General features: G+C 42.3%; 1 protein-coding gene across 4 annotated transcripts in view; it reads right to left on the reverse strand.

Annotated features, from left to right (window-relative positions):
* RUNX2 (RUNX family transcription factor 2) overlaps nt 1-25,540 on the reverse strand; it is a 195,861-nt gene that overhangs the window by 120,184 nt on the left and 50,137 nt on the right. For 3 of the 4 annotated variants that reach the window (XM_077782469.1, XM_077782468.1, XM_021527232.3), the window contains exons 4-5: nt 20,941-21,114; nt 12,152-12,313 (exon numbers count right to left, since the gene is read on the reverse strand). In XM_077782469.1, coding sequence (XP_077638595.1) covers nt 12,152-12,313; nt 20,941-21,114 — 336 coding nt within the window. The remainder of the gene's footprint in view (nt 1-12,151; nt 12,314-20,940; nt 21,115-25,540) is intronic. The other variant, XM_021527233.3, reaches the window with a different exon arrangement.

The following is a 25,540-nucleotide window of genomic DNA, read 5'->3' on the forward strand; positions in this document are numbered from 1 at the left end:
CTCAACGGGAATCATCTGCAGATGTTTGATCCTATTTCTCTGCACAGGAGTAGAAATCATATGATCTCACAAGGTCTCTGCCAGTCCTATATGACTGTGACACTACAGACCTATAGGAAATATAATTGATCCAGCAGCTCCTTTGAGGTTAATTCCCACCTACCTAAGGGTAAGAAGATTTCACAGAGCTGTGTCAACAGATATTGAATTCACTGATCCAGATAGAAACTTTCAGCAATATATATATATATATATATATATATATATATATATATATATATATATTCTGATTTTGATCTCCAGGGGATCTTTTGGCCAGGTTGAGAAGGTGATTGGTCCTGAATGGTCCCTTGGCCTCACCTGACCAACACCGTTTCCTTCTTTTTACAAGCTGTGACAAGCAGCTTTTTCCTTTCTTTCCTGCTTGTTCTGAAGCCTAGAAGGAGGTGAAGAGCCACAGAGCTACCTCAGTACCCTCCTTACAATTTCATTTTTGCACTCCCTTCTGACCCACACTCACTACTACCTGGATCTAGTAAGGCTACAACCCCTGCCACCACCTCGCTGGTTCCCTTCATGTTACAATTCCCTCTTGTACTCCATTGCACATCTTGTAGCCAGCTGCACTGTACCTAAGAGTGCAAATTCATAGGGGACAGGCTGATTTCCCCTTTTTTCCTCCCCCTCTTTCACTGTAGAGTCCTTAGCACAAGGGGTATGAGACCTCCAGACACCATCACAATACAAGTATTCTCCATAGCCAGCAGTAATTCCAGAAGAGGTCCATTAGCTATTCCCAAATACAACTATTACTTTGATCACTGAATTGCACTGCTTCCAGGAGCCAAACCTGGATGCTCCAGCTAAAGCCAAAACCTCAGCTGATGGCTCGACAAGGGGACTGATCTCCAGTTTGTGGAAATTTTTCAATCCCACAATCAGCTTTCAACACAACGCAAAACATCATTTCAGTGCAAAATTAAATATGGCAAGCTGTGTTTTTACAGACATCTATCCAATAAAAATGATGTGCCTCATAGATTTGGTCCGGTACCTGTGATTCAAACTGGTTTTCCAAGCAAGCCCATTGTAAAGCCTAATTAATAAACTTAACCAAGATGGACATACTTTTAGCTGCTGGCTTTATAATATTCTGCCAATCCGAAACAGTATCTGTTTAATAGGAAGGGGCATTAAAAAGCAGTGATGCCTATGGATCAGACAGTGATAGCCCAGTTAAACATTAAAAATAACAAGTGGAAACCACACATGTGGCATCACTAGAGCCTGTGTAGGGGCTTTTCATCTCAGCTAAATGAAAGAGGCTTTGTGGGTATTGCTCCTAACCCAAGCATTCCACCTTTCACTGCTCACTGCCAGAGATTTGTGATGTTAAGAGATGGAAAGATTGCCATGAGATGCCCTACCCCTCCATTTTGCTTTCAGAATTGATCCTTGATTTAAAACCTTCAGGCTGTTTTCTCTGCTGATGCTCCCATTTCTTACTATTGCTCCTCTTTCTCACACAAGCCCAAGGAGGCTTCTTCTAGCTGCCTATCCCAGCACTCCCAAATTACAAAATAACATATTACAGCTAACACTCATGGCTACCACAAGATAAAAGGTCAAATGGATGATTAGAGAGACTTTTGGAAACAACAGCTGGGAAGTTTGGAGATGACATGGCCCAGACAGGGCTGAGCACACAGCACGTTGACTCCTCTCCTCCTCCAAACACACCTTTAAACCACCACAAAATCACCTGCACTAAGTGTATGATGATACCTCTCTTGACAGAGTTAAACTTCTTCACACAACGAGAACATTGCCTGGTCCAAGTAATCCCAAGAGATAAACACAGTTTCAACTGTCTATTTGCAGATTTGCCTGTGGAATAATTAGGATTGTGGAGAGCAAAGAGGCTGCTCTGGCTGAGTGTCTGCTCCCCAACAGTGCCACAGCCTCAGCTCTGAGCTTTGCTTTTGACAATGGAAATGCAAACTAAATCTGGGAGGAAAAGATCCAGTGACTATAGTTTTGTTTCTTAAAATGGAAGATTAAACAGTGCAGGAAAACTAAGGGAGGCCATGCATCCTACAGTTTTACTCCTTTCTCTCCATCTAGGATAGTGTCTGAGAAATTAAATTAATTTTGTTAGGACTTTGCAATTGGGCAAATACAAGGGCAGAAAAATTCCTAAAAGAATTGCAGAAGCCCATAAAGTCAGTGAAAAATGCTTTCCCAGTTCATTTTTTCAGGTGGGTTGGAAAAGTAGAGTGCCACTAGTAATTCAACCAAAAATCACACCTTTATAGCAGATACAGTAGGAGTTTGACTGATTAGGAAAGGGAACTTCCACGATTTGATATATTATAGTGAAGCCACAGCAAACTGAATTGACCAAAATATTTTTTCACAGTCCTCCTTCAGATTCCTTGCAGGTCAAACCAGTTCTGCCCTGCACCAGCCAGTTCCCTGTGGCTTCTGCCACCTCCCTGAGACCCACCACAGCCTCCAGTGCTACCCACATCCCTGTACCTGTCACCAACACAGAAACCCACGAGGCCCTCAGAAATCAAAATCAGTGCTACGTTCTGGCAGACAAAGTTGTAGCAAGTTCAAATGAGTGGAAACTAAAGTTAGACAAATTCAGACTGGTAATAAGACACAAATTTCAAAGCAAGGTTAATTAGCATCTGTAACCAAAGGCTGTGGTGGGTTTTGCTTCCCTGGAAATTTTTCAGTTAAGCTGAACTGGGTGTTTGGGCTTTCTTTTTTTCTCAAAGGTTGCCCTCAAGTTCAAATGAAAGTTAATTCAGGGAAATCTTATACTTCGGGTCAAAGCAGATGTCCACATGGGCTTCACTGTACAATAATAAATGAATTTATACATCCATGGAGATTTGCTTATGTCAAATTATTCAGATTATTCTGTGCCTTATAGATGAAGCTTCAGCATTGCTAAAAATCCTCACATTCCACAAAAACTCCTTGGACACAGCAGCACCATCAAGCACCACATAGGTACAGGGTTGGGTTCTCCCTGAGGGGCCACTCCACCACCTGCACACTGCTCCTGCAGACATGGGGAAACTGTCCCAAGCTCAGGAAGGCATCTCCTGCTTTTGATCCCTTCCCTCACTCTCTTTTGAGTCAGTCTGAAAGCAAATATTAAGAGATTTCAAGATTAGTGTCCCCAAATACACTCCCTTTATGCATATGAAATAGTTCCTTCTCCCTTAATAACATCCTTTGTGGCCCATGTGAAGGTGCGCTCCCTCATTTTATCTCATCCATCTTTGTCTTCTTCACTGCCTACATTGTTTGCTTTTGTACAACCACAGAAAAACCGAGCCACTTGCATGGCTCTTGCCTTCCCTTTTGTACCAATATCAGCCCAGTGTCACCAGTATCAAAGCTCTTTGAAATATGACAGCCAAGCTGGCAGGACACCAGGTTCTTTTCTGCTAAAACATCCATCAAGAGAGGAAGATATTTGGTCATGAGTAAAATGAGGCCAACAACCATTACTAAACCACTTCAAAAAGGTGTTTTTGAAGCTCTGCTGGGATCTAACACTCCCTTGCTGACCAAATTCAGTGTGGTCAATTCTACATGGCCAGAAATGAGAGGAAATTTCAATAAAAACCAAGGCAGCTACAGCTATTTCTACCAGGAGCAGTTTTTACCTCTTGAATTGTGCTTTTTAGTGTAAAATTAGTAGAATTTAAATCATTCAGCTCCTGAAGGGCATATGATACTCCTTTACCTTACCTTCTACCAAACACAGTCACAGTCTACCAAACACAGTCACAGTCTAAGAAGGACCAAATTCTCCAGCATTTTATGGAACCATTTAGTAAATTCATATTGGCCAATTAATCAAACCCAATTCAAAGCAACAAAGACACAAGGCCACAAAGATTTAAGGGCAACATCATAGAATCACAGAATGGTTTGGGTTGGAAAGGGCCTTTTAAATGTCCCCTAGTCCAACCCTCCTGCCATAGGCAGCAGCATTTTCAACTAGATCAGGTTGCTCAGAGTTCCATTCAACCTGGCCTTGAATGTTTCCAGAGATGGGTCATCCACCACCTCTCTGGGCAGCCTGTGTTGGAATTTTGCCATCCTCACAGTGATGATTTCTTCATGTCTGATCTAAATCAACTCTTTCAGTTTAAAGCCATTCCCCCCTTGCACTGTCACTCCATGCTCCTGTCAGAAGTCTCCCCAGCTTCCTTGTGGGCCTGTGAGGGGAGGAGGGTAAATAAGTGGACCTGACCAGCCTGTATGTACCAGAGAGCTTCACACATGAAGATCCATTTCCTCTCCACATCAGCACACATGTGAGCCTGCCTCAGCTGCCATTGCTGGCTCCATCCTAGGTAGAAAATTAACAGCAATTCCACAAAGGGAAGGGGGAAATCATCAAACGCCTTTGCAGAAGGATGAAACAAAGAGCTCGATCCCACAGCCTTCCTGTTAGAGGCTTATTGACTATACTGGGAACACACATCTAGGTAGTGGCTCAGGATCTGTCCCTTTAGAAGTCTGGAATTGAGGACCCAGTTGCCCCACTAGCAATTAGCATTCTGTTTACAAAACCCAGCAGAGTCAGTAAGAATAATCATTACAAAACATGCTCAGACTGTGATTCCGGTTTAAGTTAATATAATTTTAATGAGTTCTTCAGAAAAAGCCTGGCACTTATGGAAAATTTCCTTAATTAATATCAGACCCTAAATTAGTAATAAAAAAAAAGCCCTGAATATCATTTGGTCTCAAGCTGGAACTAAAGTATGTTTTGGCATCATTACTAACTGTTAGCAGCAAGTTCTGGAAACAGATGCAAATCTTGATATGTGTCCTAAATATAAAACACATTGCAAAAAAAGCTCAGATAAAAATATATCTATACATCCACATATATTTGAGTGTGCTATTTCCTGCCTGTATCAGCAACAAATTTATTCCATTTCAAAACATTCCACTTATTTCTTTTCAGTACTTTTTAAAATCCCTTATTTCAGGAATAAAACTCCTTCCCTCTGCCTTCATTTTTCCTGTTTATTTCCTCTCCCAACAGCCGTTTAAAGTAAATAAAAGGGCTTAAAGACACGCATTGTAACATTCAAACATCTGAAAATCAGCCCACTTGTTTTACCACCTAAATATGGGCATAGGTGCCTAATTTGAGGCCACCCATGCTAGAAAAATTTGAGGTAGGGATTATGCAGCGCATCTTCTGGACAATTACTCCAATGAGAGATTCAGCCCAGTGGAGAGGCTGCTACTGAAAGCCCACAGATGAGTGCCAAGGTGCTGAGATTCCCAAGTGGCACCAAGTGGGCAGGAGACTAAAAATGGAAAACCTGCGGTAAACAAAATAAATAGAACCACTGAAAAATAATGAAAAAAAAAAAAAAAAAAAAGGAAGGCGAGTTACAAGTTTAGGGAAGGCAGCAAAATGAGTGGGTTGTTTCTGAAGACCTGAGATCCCCCAAGTTCTTTACTTTGCCTTGACTCAGTTTCACCTCGCAGGGAAAGCATTGAACATTAGCAAGGCGAAATGGAGACAGAAACAACCTTGAGTCTTTTGGCTTCCATTTAATTAAGAAAAAAAAAAAAAAAAAAAAAGAAGAAGAAGAAGAAGAAGAAGACAGAGTGAAAATTGTTACAGTCACCAAGAAAAACATCTCAGCATAGCAAGCACACCAGAAACCGAGCTGGCTTCTTGGGTTTGCCAAGAGCCTGAGACAATATTGCTGAAGCGTGAACTGCTCATTCATTGCAGGGGCTGCTCACACTAGGGCCATGCTGGCAATAGCCACAGCATTAACTGTTTCTCTGCTTTCCACAGCACAGAGAGAAGAAAAGAATTGTATTTTGGAGACAGCACTAGTGCTTTCCCTTATGAAAGGTCCCGTCTTGAAATTTCCTTATTACCCACAACATTTAATCAAATTAGCAGGAATTAAGGATGAAAGCACAGCTACTTCCATGGTCACAGCTTCTACTTAGTTGCTGTAAAGTTTTCTGAGCTCCTTAGAAGAAGACAAACAACATTTCTTTCTAAAAGTTGTTTCAAAGACCAAATTCCCCCCAAAAGGAAAAATCCTAGTTAAAAAAATCATGTGAGTACGTAACACTAGCAAAATCCAAGGTAATTCACGCACAGGGTAAGAAACCCAAGATGACAACCAGTACAGGATCCAAAGAAAAAAAAGTCCATCACAGTGAGCCTCTTTCTCATTGACATACCAATACTAAATCCAGAGGTTCAGCTGGAGCTGCTTCCATTCCATGTGGTTTTTTATTATATGATTTTTAGACTAACAAAAATGAAAATTAAATTGTGTAAAAAACCAGTATTCTCCCTGATTAAGGCATGGCTGGCATTGCATTTATATTTGCCAGCCATCAGTGAGCTGGGAGAACAGAAAGGTTTCTTAAATTTCAATTTGAGGTAAGGGTCCAGGATGGCCCAAAACATTGTGGTGATTTATCTACAGAGCGAGACAAATTAATGGGAAAGTTTGGCTATACATGAACTAGCAAACAGGGTCAGGGCACATTCTCTGGCTCTAAATCTACTCAGGATGGTCTGGCCACAGATGTAATGTTAAATCCTGACTCCATAAAGGGGTAGCTGACTCTGAGCTGCCCACAGGAGCAGGTTCAGGACTCTGCTCATTTCCAAACCACAACTGGGACCTGTTTGCGACCATGCTGGCCAACCCCACTCAACACCAGCCTTGCTGACAGCTTAACAGTACTGGTATTTAACAGTCCAGCCCTACCACTGTATAATTTATTGGTGAAGATACCACTTTCTGGCCATTTTAGTTCAGAGGGATGGGTCTGTAGATTTCTTTTGTTTAGGGCCTGATCCCAGCATCTCCCTCATCTATCTCAGCATGGCTCTACTGAATAACAGAGTAAATATAATGACATTCCCCACCCTGCATCTTGTGGCGAATCCAGCTAGTTGGACAGCAATGTCTGGGCATGGTGGCACATCCCCAGCTAGGAAGGGTCCAGCCCAAGCCTGGAAAAGGCAGGTTTGGTAATTTGTCCTGCTATTTAGATTCAGTTTTAATTTTCTCATTTGTCATATGGAACTTGTCAAACACAGAGAGGATCTTCCACAGTCAGCACTGAACGTGTTTGTGGTACACCTGCAGGACAGGTCCTCCAGCATCTGAAGATCTTGACCCTGAAAATCTCTGTCAATGGTGAAGCAAAATCTAAGAGATTCGTGTTTAGGCAGAAGGGTAAGTAAGTCCAGAAAAGTGTAGAGGAAGAATTCTTCTTCTTAGGATTCTCAACAAAATTAAAATCAAGCTCAAACCCTTAAACAGCAGAGAAGGTCGAGGTCAGGGTGAGGTAGGGTTAAACCAGGACTAGAGTGCAATTAGGCTGTGATATGGATATGTTTATGGGACAGTTAAACTGTCTCTTAAATCACCTCAGCAAAGGCAGGCTATCAGATCATACGTGCCTGTACTTGAACTACTCACCTAGGCTCACTTCAGAGACAAACAGGCTCTTCCCAGGCACTGCCAGGGACCAGCACAGATCACCTGCAGACTGGTCAAGTCCTGAAAATGTCACTTTGTCCTCACTGATTCAAAAGGGAGTTGGAGGTGAGTGTCTCAGGAGTGGATATCTGCCCTGGGGACATCTGTATCCATCCCTCCTTCACTTGCCTGGGAGCAGCCCTCTTTTGACTGCAAGAACAACTCAACCTGTAGTCCCTGCTCTGAACCTTCCATGTGGGCAGGAATTGCTGGATCAGCCCCAAAGTGTTATGTAAAATGGCTGTGATGTGTATATTTATATGAATCATATACATTAATTGCATAATAGTCACCCATGCTCCCCATCCCACATGCACTTTGGTTATGCATAGGACAGAAAGACTGAGTGCATTCACTATGAATCACGTAATAAGACTACATCCCTCAGGCAAACCCTCTCTAAAATGACCCTTTTCTTATATTCCCATGGCTTCCACTACAATATTATTTAATTAAGAATATTAATCTGCTGGGCCACCAACTTTCACTGTCTTCTGGGGAAGTCTGAACAGACAGATATTTTAATAAAACATGGAGAATCCTGCTCTTTTTATGATTGAAATATTAAGGTAAGGCAATTTCATGGCCTCATGGAATTGTTTCTTTATTTTTTCTTGATATGAATGTAAAACTTCTAGACTAGAAATATAATTGGTTCAAAAGTTGCATGAGTGATGCCAGATAATTTTTTTTTTTCCTTTGCTTTTCAGCTTGTGCTGTTGAATACTGCCCAGATACTTGGAATATATAATTGATTAGTTGTAGAGCAGTGCAAACAGAGCACTGACCCCCAGCTGGAGAATATAGAAGATGAATGCTTGCAGTTTGGCAGCCATGGGCACACATGTACACGTGCCTGCAGCACGCATGCAAACCTGCCAGTAGCGCAGAGAAATCATCCGAGACACTGACAGGACCAGTTCAGCTGCATTGCAGCAGCTGCCTGAGGAGCTCCTCAGGGTTGCAGCCTGCTGCCCTTTTCTCTTCTCCTATGGGATGAGCAACTGCATGCACTACTATGGCAGTGCCCCACCACATCCTGTCCTGCAGCCCCAAACCTCTTCTGATGTTCAGCCTAATCTGGGGTTGAAACACAGGCAATCTCATCACCAAAATTCATGGAATCGTTAAGGTTGGAAAACACCATCATGTCCAACCCAGCAGCACCACATCCAACATCAAACCATGTTTAGTGTTTTAAGGGCCACATCCATGTGCCTTTTGAACACTTCCAGGGATGGTGACTCCACCACTGCCTTGGGCAGCCTGTTCCTTTACCTGACCACCATTTCATTGAAGAATTTTTTCCTAATATCCAATCTAAATCTCCTCTGGTGCAACTTGAGGCCATTTCCTCTCATCCTATCACTTGTTACTTGGGAGCAGAACCTGATCCTCACCTGTCTGCATCCTCCTGTTAGGGAATTGTAGAGAGTGAGAAGGTCCCTTCTGAGCCTCCGCTTTGCCAGGCTGAGCCCTCCCAGCTCCCTCAGCTGCTCCTGAACCTTCCCCAGCTCCGATCCCTTCTTTGGACATGCTCCAGCCCCTCAGTGTCTTTCTGGTTTGAGGGTCCTGAGACTGAGCAGAGGATTCAAGGTGTGGCCTCACCAGTGCCCAGCATGGGGGGATGGTCACTGTCTTGGTGCTGCTGCCACACCATTGCTGATACAGGTTAGGTGCTTTTGGTCTTGTCCATGTGGGCACATTGCTGGCTCATGTATCCATCCCAAGATGGAGAAGAACACCACCACTTTGGCCATAAGGATGAGTGTGGTTTTAGTCAAAGAAAAATTATTAAAAGTAGCTCTCAAGGGCTGCCACTGACAATAAAACCAGGAGCCACTCCTGCTTTATTGGATGGAATATTTTCAATATCTGGGTGAGAACAACTTTAGTAGTTGTGCAGGTAAAGCCATGGAGGCTTGTGGAAAGGCTGGGTAATGTGAAATTAGGGCAGATAGGAAGTTCTGTGCCTGTAGGTGTGACAGCCAAGGCTAAGGGGGAGGTTTTACTCATTTTTCCTCCTGCATGATGTTAAGAAACAGGCAGTAAATATGGCATTCATTAAAATGACCTTGTATACTTTTAACAGCCTTGATAATCAGATTTCTGCCACTGTATCGGAAAGCAACTTTTTTTATTCAAGGCCTTATAAAACTCTTAATTTCTCCCTGATGCTTTAAAAATGCCTGAAGTTTTCTAACTATTTTAGTGTTTCTTTGCAGTAATTTCCTACCTTCTTCAGAGTTCTGTTCTCTTCCTAAATATGCATTAAGTAACTGAGTGAAGATTTACATTTCTTTGAGTGTGAAGGATAAATTGCTTGCTGTACGGGGCAACTTAAAACTTGCATTTCTCTCACTCTTTAGATATAGGAGGTGTTGGATGCTGCCCTCCCTCCCTGTGGCACTGCAAATTAAACCTTGAGAAGAGGCACTGTCATGTTTGCAGCTGAGGCTGCAATGTGCCTGCTTGCATCCTGAGCATCTGAGTGGGTCCTTCAGCCAGGAATGCCTCTCTCTGGTGCTGAGTAGAGCATTTATATTCTGAATTTCCATTTCTGTCAGCAAACACTGCACACAACCTCTGGCCCTTGTGGAAGATCAAAGTCCCCCTTTTCACTCTTGAATCTAACTGGAAGCAAGATTCCCCTGCTGGAAAAAGGTCAGGGCATTGCAGAGGCATCGTTCAAGCCCTAGGAAGATGAAGGACAAGAAGCGCGAAGGCAAATGGCCATAGAGCACGGCAGGAAAGTTCAGCCCACGGCCACACGACGTACGCAGCCAGGTCTTTTAGTCACTCTCTGCCTGTGCCCACATGCCAGGCGCTCACGTCTGAATACACACAGACAAGCAAGGGCTGCAGGGCGAGCATGCGGCGTGCAGCTGCCAGGTCCCAGCCGAGCCTCTCCTGCAGGTATTGCCGCGGGCACGATTGCAAAAATAACCCATTCGACAACACAGACCATCAGGAGGCTCTGACTCAAAGGGAACCTGTTTCAGGCCAAACAAAGCATTTCCTCAGCATCAAGCCGATTGAGTTTTTTGACCCAAGTCAGGGTGTTGCATGGAGAGCCCACAGGAACCTGCTCCAAAACCCTCCAGCTCTCAGCCCACATGCAGATCTTTGGCATCTCTGTGAAGGCAGAGCGCACTGGGGCTGCAGAGGGGTTTGCAGCTGGCTGTTTGAGAAACAAAGCTTCCCTCCTCCAAGATGAAAGAAATCAGGGAGTCTATGCTAATCAAATCCTCCACGCCTGCTGGCTGCAGTTCAGCTTGTCAGGGATGCAGCTCAGTGGAGTGATCAGCATTTCCAGTGCTATGAGCTTGGTGTAAGGGGAAAACACAACAGCAAGAAATTCACCTGGCTGGGAATCAAACAGGTGTATGGCAGCAGCATCCAATATTATAATAATATCTTGCAAACATGCAAAAAATAGATGTAATAAGACTGATTCTTTGGTTTTCATTAATGAATCATAAAGGCTCTCTTTACATTACACATGCTTTTTTGGCATATGCTGCTAATATTTCCACACTTGCAAGGTTGGAGTTTTAAGACTGAGCCTCCCTCCCCTAAGGTTCCTCATTTTTGGCAAGAGGTACAAGGTTACTGTGTGCCATGACAGGCTCTCTCTTACTTTGGGGCAATCAGATTACTTTACACAGATGGTTTTATCACTGAGACCATTAGAGGTGAATTGTGCAATATATAAATGTGCATTTGTTTGGTAAAAAAAAGTCTCAGTTCCTCACTACTGTCTTGTCTATATTCCTAAATGTATTTCCTCTCTCCTGCATCATTCCAAGGCACAATTTGTTCAATCTTTACCTTTAAGTGACTCAACTAGTTTCTGATAGTTTTCTTAAGTACATATTAACTAAGGAAACAGTCTTTCTTGAGCTACTGGATTGAAATACAAGAGAATGAACCTCAGCCATAACTACTGAAGAAATAAAGGCATCTATCTGTCAGGATGCTTAACAACACACACGCCACAAAGGTAAAGCACCAAAAAATAGAGAGTATAACATTTACTTTAAAACATAGAATCACAGAATGGTTTGGGTTGGAAGGGACCTTAAGATCATCTTGTTCCAACCCTCCTGCCATATGCAGGGACACCTACTAGACCAAGATGCTCCAAGCCCCATCCAACCTGGCCTTGACCACTTCTAGGGATGGGGCAGCCACAGCTTTTCTGGGAAACCTGTGCCAGTGCCTAATTACATGCAAGTAAACATCCTTTTGTAGGGAAAATTAAAAAAAAAAAAAAAAAAAAAAAAAAAAAAAAAAGAGAGATAATTTGTTCAAAGAATCAGTTCACAATTAAAAAATAATCTGATCTGAAATGAACCTAAAGTTATTTGAGAGAGACATTCTCAGAGCAACATAGCAGCTCTTCCACATTTGAAAAAAAAGGGATTTTGAATCCTGCCTGCCATGCAGGAATCCTGGTATCACTGCTGAGGTTTGCTCTCCTTGCCAAAGTTTGTCTGAGGCCACGGAGGCAGCTGTTGCCAGTCTTGTTCCTCTCTGCATAATTGTTTTAGGCAAAACAGAGTCTTTACCTGAGAGGCGTCTGGGCACATCGGTAATGGCTGGAAGTCCTGTGCCTCGAGTGGAGGACAGGGGAGTTGTGGAGTGAATGGACGGTGAAGTCATCTGGCTCAAGTAGGATGGGTAAGACTGGTCATAGGACCATGGCGGGGATGACTGCGCCTGCCTGGGGTCTAGGGGGAAAAACAAACAAACAAAAAAGATAAAATTTTTTTAAAAAGAAGAAAAATTTTAAGGTATCAACAGCCCAATTGAAAGAAGTGGGATTACTGAACATACTACACACATCAGTACTACAAAGAGTGAGAATGTAATGAAACACAACTTGCTCCTCAAGACTCAGCCCTTTCAGGTCTTGGTCTGTGCTTTTCCCTCCCCAGAACAATTTCGGTGGGAAATGAACAGACCAGAGAGCAGAGTTTTAAAAGGTCTAGAAGCTGGGATGCAAATTCCTCTTGTCTCTCTTCCAGCATGCTATACCAAGAGTTGCCAGTCCTCCAGGAATCAGAGAGAGAAGCAGACAACAAGAATGAGCCCCAGGTCTGATCTTAGGAAGTGGACTTCATGGAATCATGGAACTGTAAAGTCATTACAGTTGGAAAAGACCCCTAAGACCAGAGTCCAGCACTGCCAGGTCCACTGCCAAACCATGTTCCTTAAGCATCACAGCTACAAGATTTTTAAACACTCCCAGGGATAGTGACTCCACCACTTTCCTGGGCAACCTATTCCAAAGCCTGAGCAACCTTTGAGTGAAGAAAATTTTCATAAGATCCAATCTAAATCTCCCCTGGCAAAACCTAAGGCCATTTCCTTCAGAGGTGGGTAGACTTTACAGTCAGCACTTGACAGGCCTGTCAAGCTGTTATCCAGTTCAAATATCACACAATAGTGTTTTCAGTGCTGAAAATACTACTCAAGGAGAAAAATGTCATTAATCTTATCAGCATCTGTCAAAAAATTGCCACATTTGGATGCTGGCCCAATTACTTACAGTACCCTCAATTACAAAATATGAAACCAAATGGTTTGGGATAACTATTGGAAGCTAATGATACCTTTTGATATATTTGCAACAGCTTACTATGGAGGAAATTATTTTTAGGTAAACACAGATCAATTTTTGCTGAAGCACTGGTAGAAGGAGACCTAGTTTTACTGACTGATGTTTAGATTCATAAACCATTTGCTCTCAGTTAATATCTGATGATAAATATACCAGTGAATACCTCATAATTATGCTTTTTATTTCCTTACATCGACAAAATTGAAGCACTTTCAACCCCAAAGTCTGTTTGGGGCTCTGCACAATAAACAGAAAACTATCTCTGGACTAGCTCACAGAAATTGTAGCACATCCCTTCAAATCCTGCCCACTATTTTCAGGGAAGCACAATCATTTAGAGAACCTGCTCTATCAGAACACTGTACTAAAGCCCTGCTTTGTAGACAGCAATGTGACAGCCATATGGCATAAGCAAAGGCTCTTTTTCAGGAAATTCAACATTTTTTTCCTTTTTTAACTCCTTTCCCTGCTCTTCCATGTAGCTAAACCTTGTAGTTTCAGCTACTTCTTGTTTATTATTTCTCTTGAGACATGATTTGTTTGAAGAAATGTCTGGAAAGCAGATACTTCCTGGAAGCAAAATAACTATATAGATATATAGATTTAAAAAAACACCTTCCAATTTAATTTTAAGAAGATTTTCCTGGAGTTTGCCATTTATATTAGAGCTGAGTAATATAAATGGTTAACATAAACTCAGAAATCTGAAGGACACTTGATCATTAAATGTAATGAACTTCTTTAACAATTTCAAGGCCAGTGTTGTATAGATTGGCACAGATTCAAATCTGACTGACTGCTCATTGTTACATCTGATATCGACATATTTCTCTGCCTCATTCCACTACGATAATTCACCATACAGTCAATGGTAAATGATCTTTGAATGGGAACAGAAAGCCTAGGCTTGCTGGAAAAACAATCTTAAAATTAATGGTGTGTTAGGAGCACAATCTCAAATCCAAGATCCTTCAATCTCCAAGACCTTTTCAATCTCTGTTTCTGAATCGAAAACAGGGCCCCTAAAGCTTTGGGTTTAGGTCAGCTCCACTGCTAGGAGGAAATAACATAGCAGGTAAAGGCTGGAAAAAATGTTATAGTAGACGATGTTTTTACATCATTTTGGTCTAAGATGGTGAAAAGCTAAGAAAAAGAGGCGCCTTTCTGGAGGCTCATGCCACTCCTGGTAGTGTAATCCTCATGGCGCAAGAACTTCTTGAGCATCTCTGGCACTGTCATCACTTTGAACACCCATGCTAGACTTGGTTTTAAACTTAATACCCTTAATCTAGCAACTGCGAATGTGTGGACACAAGAATGACAAATAGCAAAAAGTGGTTCTTTGAAGGCTCATGTGGTATTTCAAAACAGTATCTCATACTGCACTGTCAGAAGCAGGATATGGGCCTGGATGGACCATCACATGACCCCAAAGCATATCATATATTCTTCCAACATCTACCTCAAATACATCACTCTTCCCAGGGAATAGGAAATAATGAAGAGGAAAATCTTTAACCAAATTGAACATTACATGATTCATCAGAGCTCAGTGACTGAGGAGGAAGTCACCGTACCTCAGGCCAGAGGGTTACTGTGATTCCTCCACACATGGCTGAGGTCATGGTTGAGGCAGGGTGGGAAATATTGCCCTGAGGTTTACTGGCTCAAGGTATCTTTGACCCGTTAGGAAACCAGAAAGTGAAAATACAAGTCTTACCAGATCCCGGAGCAAATGCCCTAAAGCCAACGCTTGCTTGGCGGTCAAGGTTTGCATGGATGTGAGAGTGGTGAAATGCCATTGCCTCGCCAAGTCAAAGATGACCTGTGAGCCCACAGGGCAAGCATCACTGCTCAGCAGCATTGCCCAATTCACAGTGAAAAATGCCACAAGGCAGAGCTCAAAGCTTCCCCAGATAGTCCCTGAAGGTGGACACACAACTCATGTGGCACCCCTCTGGTTCACGTGGTCCTTGCAATGGTGCTGGAGCAGTGGCTATGACCCACCACTGAGGGCAACCAGACCATCTCTTCTGGTCCCACACACCGTCGCACCTCTGGGGGGAAAGGAGGGTGCTGGGGGCACCACAGGGATGTGCCAGCTGCCACAACAGCACTTGCAGGGCAGATCCACACAGATGCTTCTGGGGCAAACATGAGGCCCTTAAGAGGGTCACCTCCTCCTTGCTCTGGCCCAGAAGGGGTGGAATGACTATTTAACACATACTATTGGGGAAGAAGCTGTGGGGTGATTTGTAAGAGGTTTTCCTTGGCCTCCTACACCACAGGCCAACTTCCCTACTGTCTCTGGCTGGTGGGCTCCCATGTGTCCAAGGATCCCTGCTAGCCAAGTCCCTACTTGGCACCATCACCCAAAGCACCACATGCTCTGCAGGCATGGCAGAACTTGCCATCACAAAAAAGAGCCCAGAACAGATGAGAGATCTTAAAGCTCTGAGAGCATGTGAATTCCTCCCTAAAGGAATCCCTCCAAAACAAGGAAAAATACTTAGTATAATAATAAAATGAACTTCCCAGGAGAAAGCCACCCTCATTCCCACATGGCAACCATGGGGAAGGGCTAACAGGGCATTCAACAACAGTGAAGGAGTCAGAGGGCCACTCTGAGCTGGCAGTTACACTCGAAAACTTTGGAGTGATTACTAAGAGCAGTCCTCCTTTTGTAAACATTTCTGTTATGCCTGTGTGGGTGTGAGGGGAAGTGCAGCTCTCAGCGTATTCCTTCACAGCAGGGCATATTGTGGGTATGCTGAGACAGCCTGGGCACAGTTCAGCTGAAACAAATCAGCGGGGCGAGGCCTAAACTGATGTGCAAACAGCTCCATCCTGTTTGCGCTTCCAGGTGAACCTCCGCAAAGCAGGAAATACTGAGTATTGCATATTATTTTTGTCTAGGTTTTGCTGTCACATTTATAGTCATGGGACATATGCAGGGTTCTTGACCTTTGTTGTCTCTGACTAATTGCATTAAATGGACGGTGGATATTGATGCTTAATGGACAATAAGAGTCTTTAAAAATTAGTCCAAGAGTAGATGCACCACATAAAACTAAAATTATAAAGCAAATAAAGAAAAAACCCATCTAGTGACCCATTCTTCCAGTGACATTGGCTTTCCAGTATCACAACTTCTCTTCTTCCAACAGAAATTATCATAGGATCATGCAATAGTTTGGGTTGGAAGGAACCTTAAAGATCATCTAGTTCCAAATCCCCTGACATGGAGAGGGACACTTTCCATATTCTGAAGTGTCAATGGAGAGAAGCAAAAACCTGCAAATATCCCTGAAGAACAACTTTTTTCACTACTTTGGCGTTGGATTGTGAAGCACACTCATTTTCTATACGAAAAAAACCAATTCCCCCTTTTCCAAGCTGAGTTACATGACCAGAGCATGATCACAGGCTGACAGCTCCTTGGTGTACTGTCTATAATACCCAGACATCACATGCATCACACTCTCATTTAAACCCAGCCACCAGCTCTAGCTCTGGCTGCTGCTGGTTGGATTAGTGCTAGTGCCAATAGTAAAAAACAAGCTGTCTGGAGCTATCTTTGGTAAACACTTAGAGCAAATATTCTTCCTTCTGATCTTAACAAAGCCAAGATGACTTTCTGCATGAGTAACTCAACTATTGTTGTAACACCAACCCCCTCAGCAAAACAACAACAGCAGAATACAACCTTCTTCCCTTCTCTAACTCTTTTTTAGGCATCTTTAAAAGCCCAGGGCTTCGTCTGAATTGCCCAGTTCAATCAACAAAGTCAAATCCAGTGGAGTTACACCCCAATGTACAAAAAAGTAATTGAGACCAGATTTTGGCCTGAAGAACCTCTAAATCCATTTCTCCTCTCACCCCTCCAAGAGTCACATTTTTGAAAAGGAAAAAAAAAAAGACAAACTCAGTGAATCATGCCAGTAGGCAGCTAAGTTTTAAAAGGGGGTAGAGAGAAATAAAGTTAAGTAATAGGAGGGGTGCAAGCTTATGAAATAGAGGTCCACAATGGCAACTTGCTAGTCAACCAGAGGATGCAATCAGTTTGCATAAAATACAGCAGTCTGCAGATTCAGTTTACACTGTCCCTGAAGTCAGTCCCTGTCTGTCAGTGAAGATTATCTCCTCACTATCTTCCTGCTAAGCCGGTTCTGAAGACTTTAAATCTCCTTAAAAAATGATGAGAAATGGAAGCATAACATCCTTGAAGTGCATGGAGAAAGGGAAAAGGAAAAGGGAAGAAAGTGAAGGTTTCACAGGACTTGCCTTTGAGGGTTGTTATTTCAGTGATGAAAGTCAGAGGTTGCCTATAGATCAGCCAGTGCCACAGTGGTGATGGAGCATGAAACCTCACTTAACTCCCACTTTGCTGTCCCCACAGCCCAGCCGATGGGGTCCTCACAGCAACCACATTCCTACCATTACACCTGTGGCTTTTCCTGGCCTACAGAAGCTAATCCTGACCAGTTGCATCTTGAAAAAAACAAGCTTTCCTCATCTCATACGGGAACACTAATGCAACAACTCAGTGTCTGAATGGGAATGTAATTGGATACATGAACAAGTTGCATGAGCCTGTTAGGGAAAGGGGAAAAAAATAAAAAAGCAAATATACCAGTGAACAAATGTGAATGGACAGGATTCCTGATTTACGGGCAGCAAGCAGGGTTCAAATTGGATCTGCACTGCCTCAGCAAAGGCAGCTGCTTATTGGACCATTTGTTTTTTAATCACCCTTCGATGTAGCTTTTACTGAATCCTAGTTAAAATGCCACGTTGAATAAGGGCAACTCTGTGCCTTGTCCTGCCACAGCCCAGTCCTGTGGTAGGTTAAGGACTGTGCTGTGATTTGTACAGCCTGTACTCTGATACTCCGGGAAAATAAACACAACCTAGACAGAGAAAAGAAATATAAGAGTGAACCCTAAAGTGCTGAGTTCTTTCAGACTCAGGTGTGGGTCAGCCAGGCTTTAAATAATATGTCTGTTTAATCATGCAATAGCTATGCAAGGCTTCAAGTGGAACAAAGCAAAATGTGCTTACTAGCAATAATATGGATATTGTGTAGGAAACCAGTATTTACTGTTCCAGTTATTAGAAATTTATTATTTCCCGTAAATAAAAATTAGGCAAAGAGATAATGAAACCATGGTATTTCTAAAGGAATGGTTAATTCTAATAAAGGTAATTTAAAAATCCTGGTTTTCAGACAGAAGGGTCTATTCCCCTTTTAACATCTACCCAAGGCAGTGCTTATGTTAAGAAGCAAGTGGCATTTTGAGTATTCCACTACAACAAGGAAACTGGTGTTGAAGGACAGCCCAAGCACCTCACTCCCTACCACCATACCAAGCAGCAATTTCCTACTCAACAACTGACCAAAGGGTGCCTTGTCCATGGCATCACCTTTATCTCTCCTTGACATGGTTTGTGTAGCAAAGAGTATCCATCCATCCCACAAGAAGGATCCCAGAACAGGGACTGTCTGCAAAAAAGCATCCCAGCACTTTGGTGGAACATCAGAGCATGATGAGCTTTACAGATTACAGTCAAGGTCCTGAACAGCACCCAAAAGCCTGGTGGAAATCCAGTGCAATTCCCAGAGCTTGCACCCATGTACCATGTATCAGACCACTTAGTCACTACAAAGTCCTCACCATTTTGGGGGAAATCAGAGCAATTTGGGATTCTAATGTATCCCATAAACTTGAATAAAAGCACATAATCCACAAGAGATGGGAAATCCAGCCTGCATCCCTCAGCTCACTTCTTTCTGCCCTACCAGCATTGCATCTTTCCTCTCTCAATGAAGTCTCAGCTGTGCTCCCTTAAATTTGCAGAGAAGGCAGGGAATGCCACACAGCTTTGTTTCCAGTCAGGCTTATTGAAAGCTCATCTGAAGTTTTCATCTCCCAGATCTGTAAATGCTGCGGCTGCCTCATAACGAGGCAGAGAAGAAGTCTATTAATCAAAGCCAGCAGAACATTTTCTACAGGAGGCATTTATGTGAAGGAGACCAGCATATGAGGTTACACTTAGTTAGGAAGAAAATTACAAGGGGATCTTAGTTCTTGTGCTTCAGGGCATAAGCTGATCACCAGATGGGGTCAGGAAGAATTTCACCCGCTTTCGTTCCTAGATATAAAGTTGCACAATAGGTAAACTATGGAGGCACAAGGAAGAAGGAAAAAAACCTGCTTATAGCCTGGATTTCCCCCCTGCTTTCTTGGGAACTATGTCTACAAACATTGCCAGACAGAAGACTTGGTTAGAAAAAAATATTGTGTTTTAATTTGGCAGTCCTTACCCAGAAAACGATATGCACGAGAGCCCTGACTTCATATGTCCAATGAACAAAATATGAAGCCTAGCCAAAAAAACCTGCTCTGGGAAGCTGGGGGGCAGCAGGTACCATGTAATGGGTACAATCAGCATATTTAATATATTATAAACATTTTACACTAGTTAAAGTTAGACTTCTAGATCTGGGAGAACTTTGCCACAGCTCATGGGAATTTTTTTGTTGCAATTCTTTGAGTGCTTTGGGTTCAAATTAACTCACTTCTCTTTCTTACTGCAAATTAATAAACCAGTTGAACTTAAAAAAAGAAGGAAAAGAAAGAAGAAGAAAGCCACAACACTTTGTTAAAACCACTGAGTTTCAGCTGGTATCATGTCAAAACCACTTGAAACATGAAACTAGAAATCTTCCTAGGTTGACTCAAAGAGTATGTCTATACTAGGAGTGCTTTACCAGGAAAGGAATGCTGGTGTAAAATGCTGGCAAAGGACTCTGCTGTGGATGCATCTGTAGCAGCAGAAGTGAGTATTAAATCAGTCTAGGGAATTGGGCCAAGAGCTTTGTTGACAGACTTGTATCTAGGTGAAGTTCTCCAACAATTCTAACAATGGGTCAGGGGCAACACCTCTTTACATCCTGGATAGACACAAACATGTCAGCACAAATTTAGAATCTAGAAATGCACAAAGTTAGATAGAAGTTGCTTTGAATCTCTTTTGAAAAATTTAACCAGCTCTGACTCTAGAAAGAACAACTTTGCTTTATTTTGTAGGCTTCACCGTTTTGCTGTAAACTTCTGGCATAGCTGCAGTTAAACATCTTATTTCAGCCTTCTAATCTGTGACACATGGTGGGTGCTTTATGATTTCTCTCAGCACAATGAAATCTGTCTCTAGCATGCAATCATAAATGTTGCATACAAGCCTCACGAGCAACCTTCGGAGATTTCTCCACAACCCAGTTCATTTATTGTAACCGTGGTCAGCAGTGGTGGTGGAAGGAAACCACCATGTGAGAAGATTGTGTTTTTATTCTGATAAAAATACCATTAAGTGCTGGCTGCTTCCCTTAACACAACTGCAAAATAACAAGGCTGAATAAAAATATTAATTCTATTGTATACTAAAGGTACTATTGCAACATGGAGAAGGCAGAGCAACGTGGCAGTTAGAATTTCACCAGATCCCTACTCAGATGACCTGGATTGACTATTTTAGATTTATGGCAAAAATATATTTAAAAAAAATACATTTTCAGCTTCAAGCACTATAGAAAAATCCACTTCCCACCTAGCTTTGCTTGGACAACATCCCCCACTCTGTAACAGCCTCTTTTACTGCAGCTGAGACACAAATTATCCATAAGCAATTACTACCAATGCCTGTGCAAGTCAAACCTATGGTTCTGTCTCTTACCTGTAATCTGACTCTGTCCTTGTGGATTAAAAGGACTTGGTGCAGAGTTCAGAGAGGGCCGTGGGCTCTGGGTCGGGACCCCTACTCTCATACTGGGATGAGGAATGCGCCCTAAATCACTGAGGCGCTCAGAGAACAAACTAGGTTTAGAGTCATCAAGCTTCTGTCTGTGCCCTGGAAACAGCAAATCATAAAATAAAAGCGTTAATAACAAGACTTATCAATTTAACACACCCCCAAAAAAAACCCCAAAATGGTCTCTAAGGACCTGTTACTAGATTTAATGGATTTACAGGTATCTCAGCTACCCCAATAACACAGAAACATTGTCAGGGGGTTGTGTTTTGGACATGGTTGTGCTGGTGAAAGCCTTATCAAGCACAGTTGTGCCCATACATGTGTAACATATTACAATTTGGATCAAAATAAGCACTTATCAGGACACCCACACAAGGTCTTTTTTTTTTTTTTTTTCCCTTTTGCTACTTTAACTACCCAAGGTAGTTAAGGAGGCAAACTTTCCCTTCCAAAAGCAAGCCTCATATGTACCTACAACTTATCAACTGGGACAATTACTCCATGCCTGCATTACTCCATTACTCCATGCCATGTTGTGGATTTTTGCTATGAAAATGCAAGCTTTTCTTCTCTCTCTCTCTTTTTTTTTTTTTTTTCTTTTTTTTTTCTTTCTATAGTTAGTCATTAGCTTTCATTCCTCTGGGAGATTTTCCAAAAAGTAATTAGTCCCTGTCAGTTGAGAAGAGCAGTATCCAAGGGAAACCTCCAAGAATCCTGGCCAGGACAGGAGGACAGGGACCTACACACCCTTGCATGGTTAGCTTTCCTCAGTGCTCCTACTGAACTCACCCAAAACAGGCCAACTACCCCTGGATATATTTGGAACACTCATTTAGGGGTGTTTTGCTGACAAAATATGAAGGGGGAAATGGCAAAAGCACTGGGATGCCCCCAGTGGTCCTGCTTATGTTGTCATTGAGATGTTTCAAGAGCAAAGGCTTTGCTTCTCTAATGGTTGTATTTTTGCTCCTAGGTTTAATTTCTTTCCAAAGGATGCTCCTTGTCCAATGGTGCATTTGAACGTGAGTTGCAGAAGGTGTTATTTCTATCATTCAGCACAGGGAGAAAAAGGCATGCATAGAGATTAAGAACAGGACTAATTTTACTTAACTTTAGCCATTCATAAATCAGGCATCTAGTCTAAACTCTTCTAATGTAGACTTCCTCTTCAGTTAATGGAAAGAAATAGCTACTTCCAGAGGGCAATTCATCTCATTTGTCTCTGACAGTCGCCTTAAAACAGCATGATTCACCTCCTCAATTTGCTTTCTCTTCCTACTCTGATCAGAGAGGGAGCACACATGACTGGTTTAATTAGACACCCTCGCCATTAGTCAATGTTAAATGGAATGAAGCCTACCCTAAGTTACAGATCAAGGTCACACAAAGAGCCTCTGGCAGACCTGAAAGGGGGACCCAGACTCCTTGATTTCAACCCAGAACCACATCTGCCTCCATCCCTATAAGCAGTACTGAGGCACTGGCACAAGTAATAAGTGGGGGGGGATATTTTAATGCTTTTAACAATAGGAAGGGTCCCTGGTACAGTTTGGGCTTGAACTCTTTCAAATAATCACCAGTGGCTTGAGATAATCTGTGTTGTCCCTCAGCAGTATGAATATGGCCATCTTCTGGAGTCTACAAGAGTTCAGCTCTGCAGACATGGGAAGATTCTCCCATCAGTCTTTGGGCCATAGAACCAATTCCAATACTGTTTAATTTATTTTAGAAGCAGAAATGAGGCCACTGAATCTTGAGATTGAGCTATCAGGGTACCACTTCTAAAAAAAAAAAGCTTTTTAATAGTAAATCTCACCACAGTACTGAGTACATGGGTTCACACGATCTGATTGGTATCACAGTGCCAACATGACGCATAGGCAGTGCAATATCCAAACTAAATAAATCCAGACTGGATTCAGAGAAATCATAACTCTAGACAGAGAAGGATTCAGGTTGGGAGATGAGGGGAAACTTGATGGGATTTAACACTGGAGAAACTTCTCTAGCAATTTAAAAAATTAATTAGTTGACCCGTAATTTGGTGCTTTGAAGTCTGGGTTTTCTCCCCTGTAATGACTCAGTCTAAAAGCATGGGGTAGGTGGGAACCTTCTCCTTAGGGAGAAAGTGCTGTTCCATGTTACAGCTGCCATGGGTGCCTACTCCTCTCTTCAGAAAGTATCAATTACTTTAAATAGGGAATGATTTTTTGGCTTATAAAAACTCCATAATAGCAGCTTAATTAACAGGGTCACATCCAAACTCTAGTCTTCAGCATTATATTCTCAATCCATTTAAACTAATATTTGTACAAGTTGGGTGCTGCTAAATCTGAAAAAAATTACTTTTACATACACATGCAGTCAGTATTCTCTTGGGATTTCTCCCTCTTCTTTTCCTCCACAATTTTTATGTATTTGCTTTTCCCTTTGCTAGTCATATTTTCCACTCTGTTTTTTTAAGACACCTCCTTCCTCTCTGTTTTTTTCTTCTGCTTATTCCTAAACATGCTTTGGTAAATTGAGCAACCTGGGATAGTGGAAGGTGTCCCTGCTCATGGCAGGGTTTGGAACAAAATTATTTTTAAGTCCCTTTTCAACCTAAACCGTCCTGGGATTTTGTGAAATTCAAGAGATCTCAAAATAAGGCAAATGTGATAAGCCCATCTCCATTCTCACACACAACAGTCGATTTTAGTTGGGAATGAATTCACTCCCAAAGTGAATTGTATTTAGAATTTCTTAGAAAAAACCCTGTGCTGTGTTCATGTAGTGACCTTTTAACTAAAGAACCACTAACAAACTGGTGCATAATCTATTTCAACTGTCCTCAGGTAACTCAATAAATAACTTATTACACAGGTCACCACCATTCCTGCACTAACCTGTGCCAAATAACCCTCAGCCTTGTTTTCATCACATTCTGTTTGGTCATATATAGCTTTGTTAGAAGAGAGTTTATACTAAATTATATGTATTATAGCAGAGCTCTGGATAACAGAGCACTTTAGGATGGGCAGGGGAAGAAAAAAGAAAAAAAGAGAGGAAAAAAAAAGAAGGGGCATACAGGAAGAAGAAAAACAATTTCCACATCTGTTTGAATTGAAATAATCTATAGATGTGTGGGTTTGGGTGTTGCCACTTCTCTCCCACCCACCCCCCAAAAAAAAAGAAAAGTAGGGAAGAGCAAGCTCTATGCACATCTGGAAGACCCCAGGCATCAATGGAACTGCAAGTCCCCAGAAACCAGCAAGGGGCCAAAGGCAGACTTGCCTTTCCCTTCTGGACATTTAAAATTTAGGGTTGTAACACGGAGTCATGTTGTGACAAAGGGATCCACAGAAGGAACCACAGTCCCCGAGTGAAATATCCCAGGGAGACAAGATGACATTGCAGCTTTGCACGTTATGGGTTACTCTGCTTTGATAAAGGCTGAGACGTGCTCACACTGAAAGTAAGCAGGAAACTCAACAAAATCTTTGTATTCAGGAGGTGCTCACAAAGGCGTGTGGGCAATTTAAATAAATGTCTTGCCTTGATTTCTGTGCAAGAAAAAAAAAATCCTGTTAAGTATGGAGGAGCCATGAGGTATGGGCTGAAAACACTCTAAAAAGACCTTCTGAGTAGCACATAAGCAGCAGGAATGAAATATGTGATACATGTTTAAAACTCATTCCACAAGCTGCTTTTCATCTCTCATTGATATATGTGTCCGTTGACAGAGAAATTCCTGATCCCAGGGGAGTGTGCTAAGAAAAGCTGTATTCCTCAGTCTCAGCACTGAGGCGTAATTTTATTTCAGGAAAAAAAGATTAGGGTAGCAAGTGTGGATAGCTGAGGAAGAATCCATGATCTGCTGCAGCAGTGAGTACATCAAAAAGCAATATAAAAGCTATGTGAAGAGTAGAATAAAATAGTGTTACAGCTACCCCAAAGTGTGCAACACTTCATTTAGTGCCTGTTGCTCTATTGCAAATATGAATGTGATTTGGCTTGGAGGGGAAATAAAATGCCTGTGGATATAAGCAGTCTTGGATGTGAAATGTTGTCAAAAATAAATGGAAGCTGACCCATGAGTCTCTGATTAAGGATGGGACCCAGTGGCCACTGGAAGAGATAAAAATCACCAGTGAGGAGATGGGAAAGAGATGAGAAAAACTGAAAGTTAAAACAAGCTGTTCTGATTTGTCTGCTGGCACAGTACAAAACATGTTGGATATCAGAAATCCAGGGTTTGCTGCAAAATAGCAAGAAATATTCTGATCTTTCACCACTGCTCCGCTGTTTCTAGCCAAACACCAACCTGAGTATAAATTTCTGGACACAGAAACATTGTCATTAATCCCCTCCTGTGCCAAAGCTGGCCATTTTACATGAATGAAATCAGTACTGAGAGTGCTATAAGGTCAGTGAAAACTGCAGCCAGCCAGTCAGTGCCTGTGCTGCTGCTTCTGCTTGCCAGCCCAGCCCAGCCTCAGAACATGTTTGTGTGGCCCATGGAAGCTGATGTTCAATTATCACA

Source organism: Lonchura striata, chromosome 3 (genome assembly GCF_046129695.1).
Source record: "Lonchura striata isolate bLonStr1 chromosome 3, bLonStr1.mat, whole genome shotgun sequence".
NCBI lineage: Eukaryota > Metazoa > Chordata > Aves > Passeriformes > Estrildidae > Lonchura > Lonchura striata.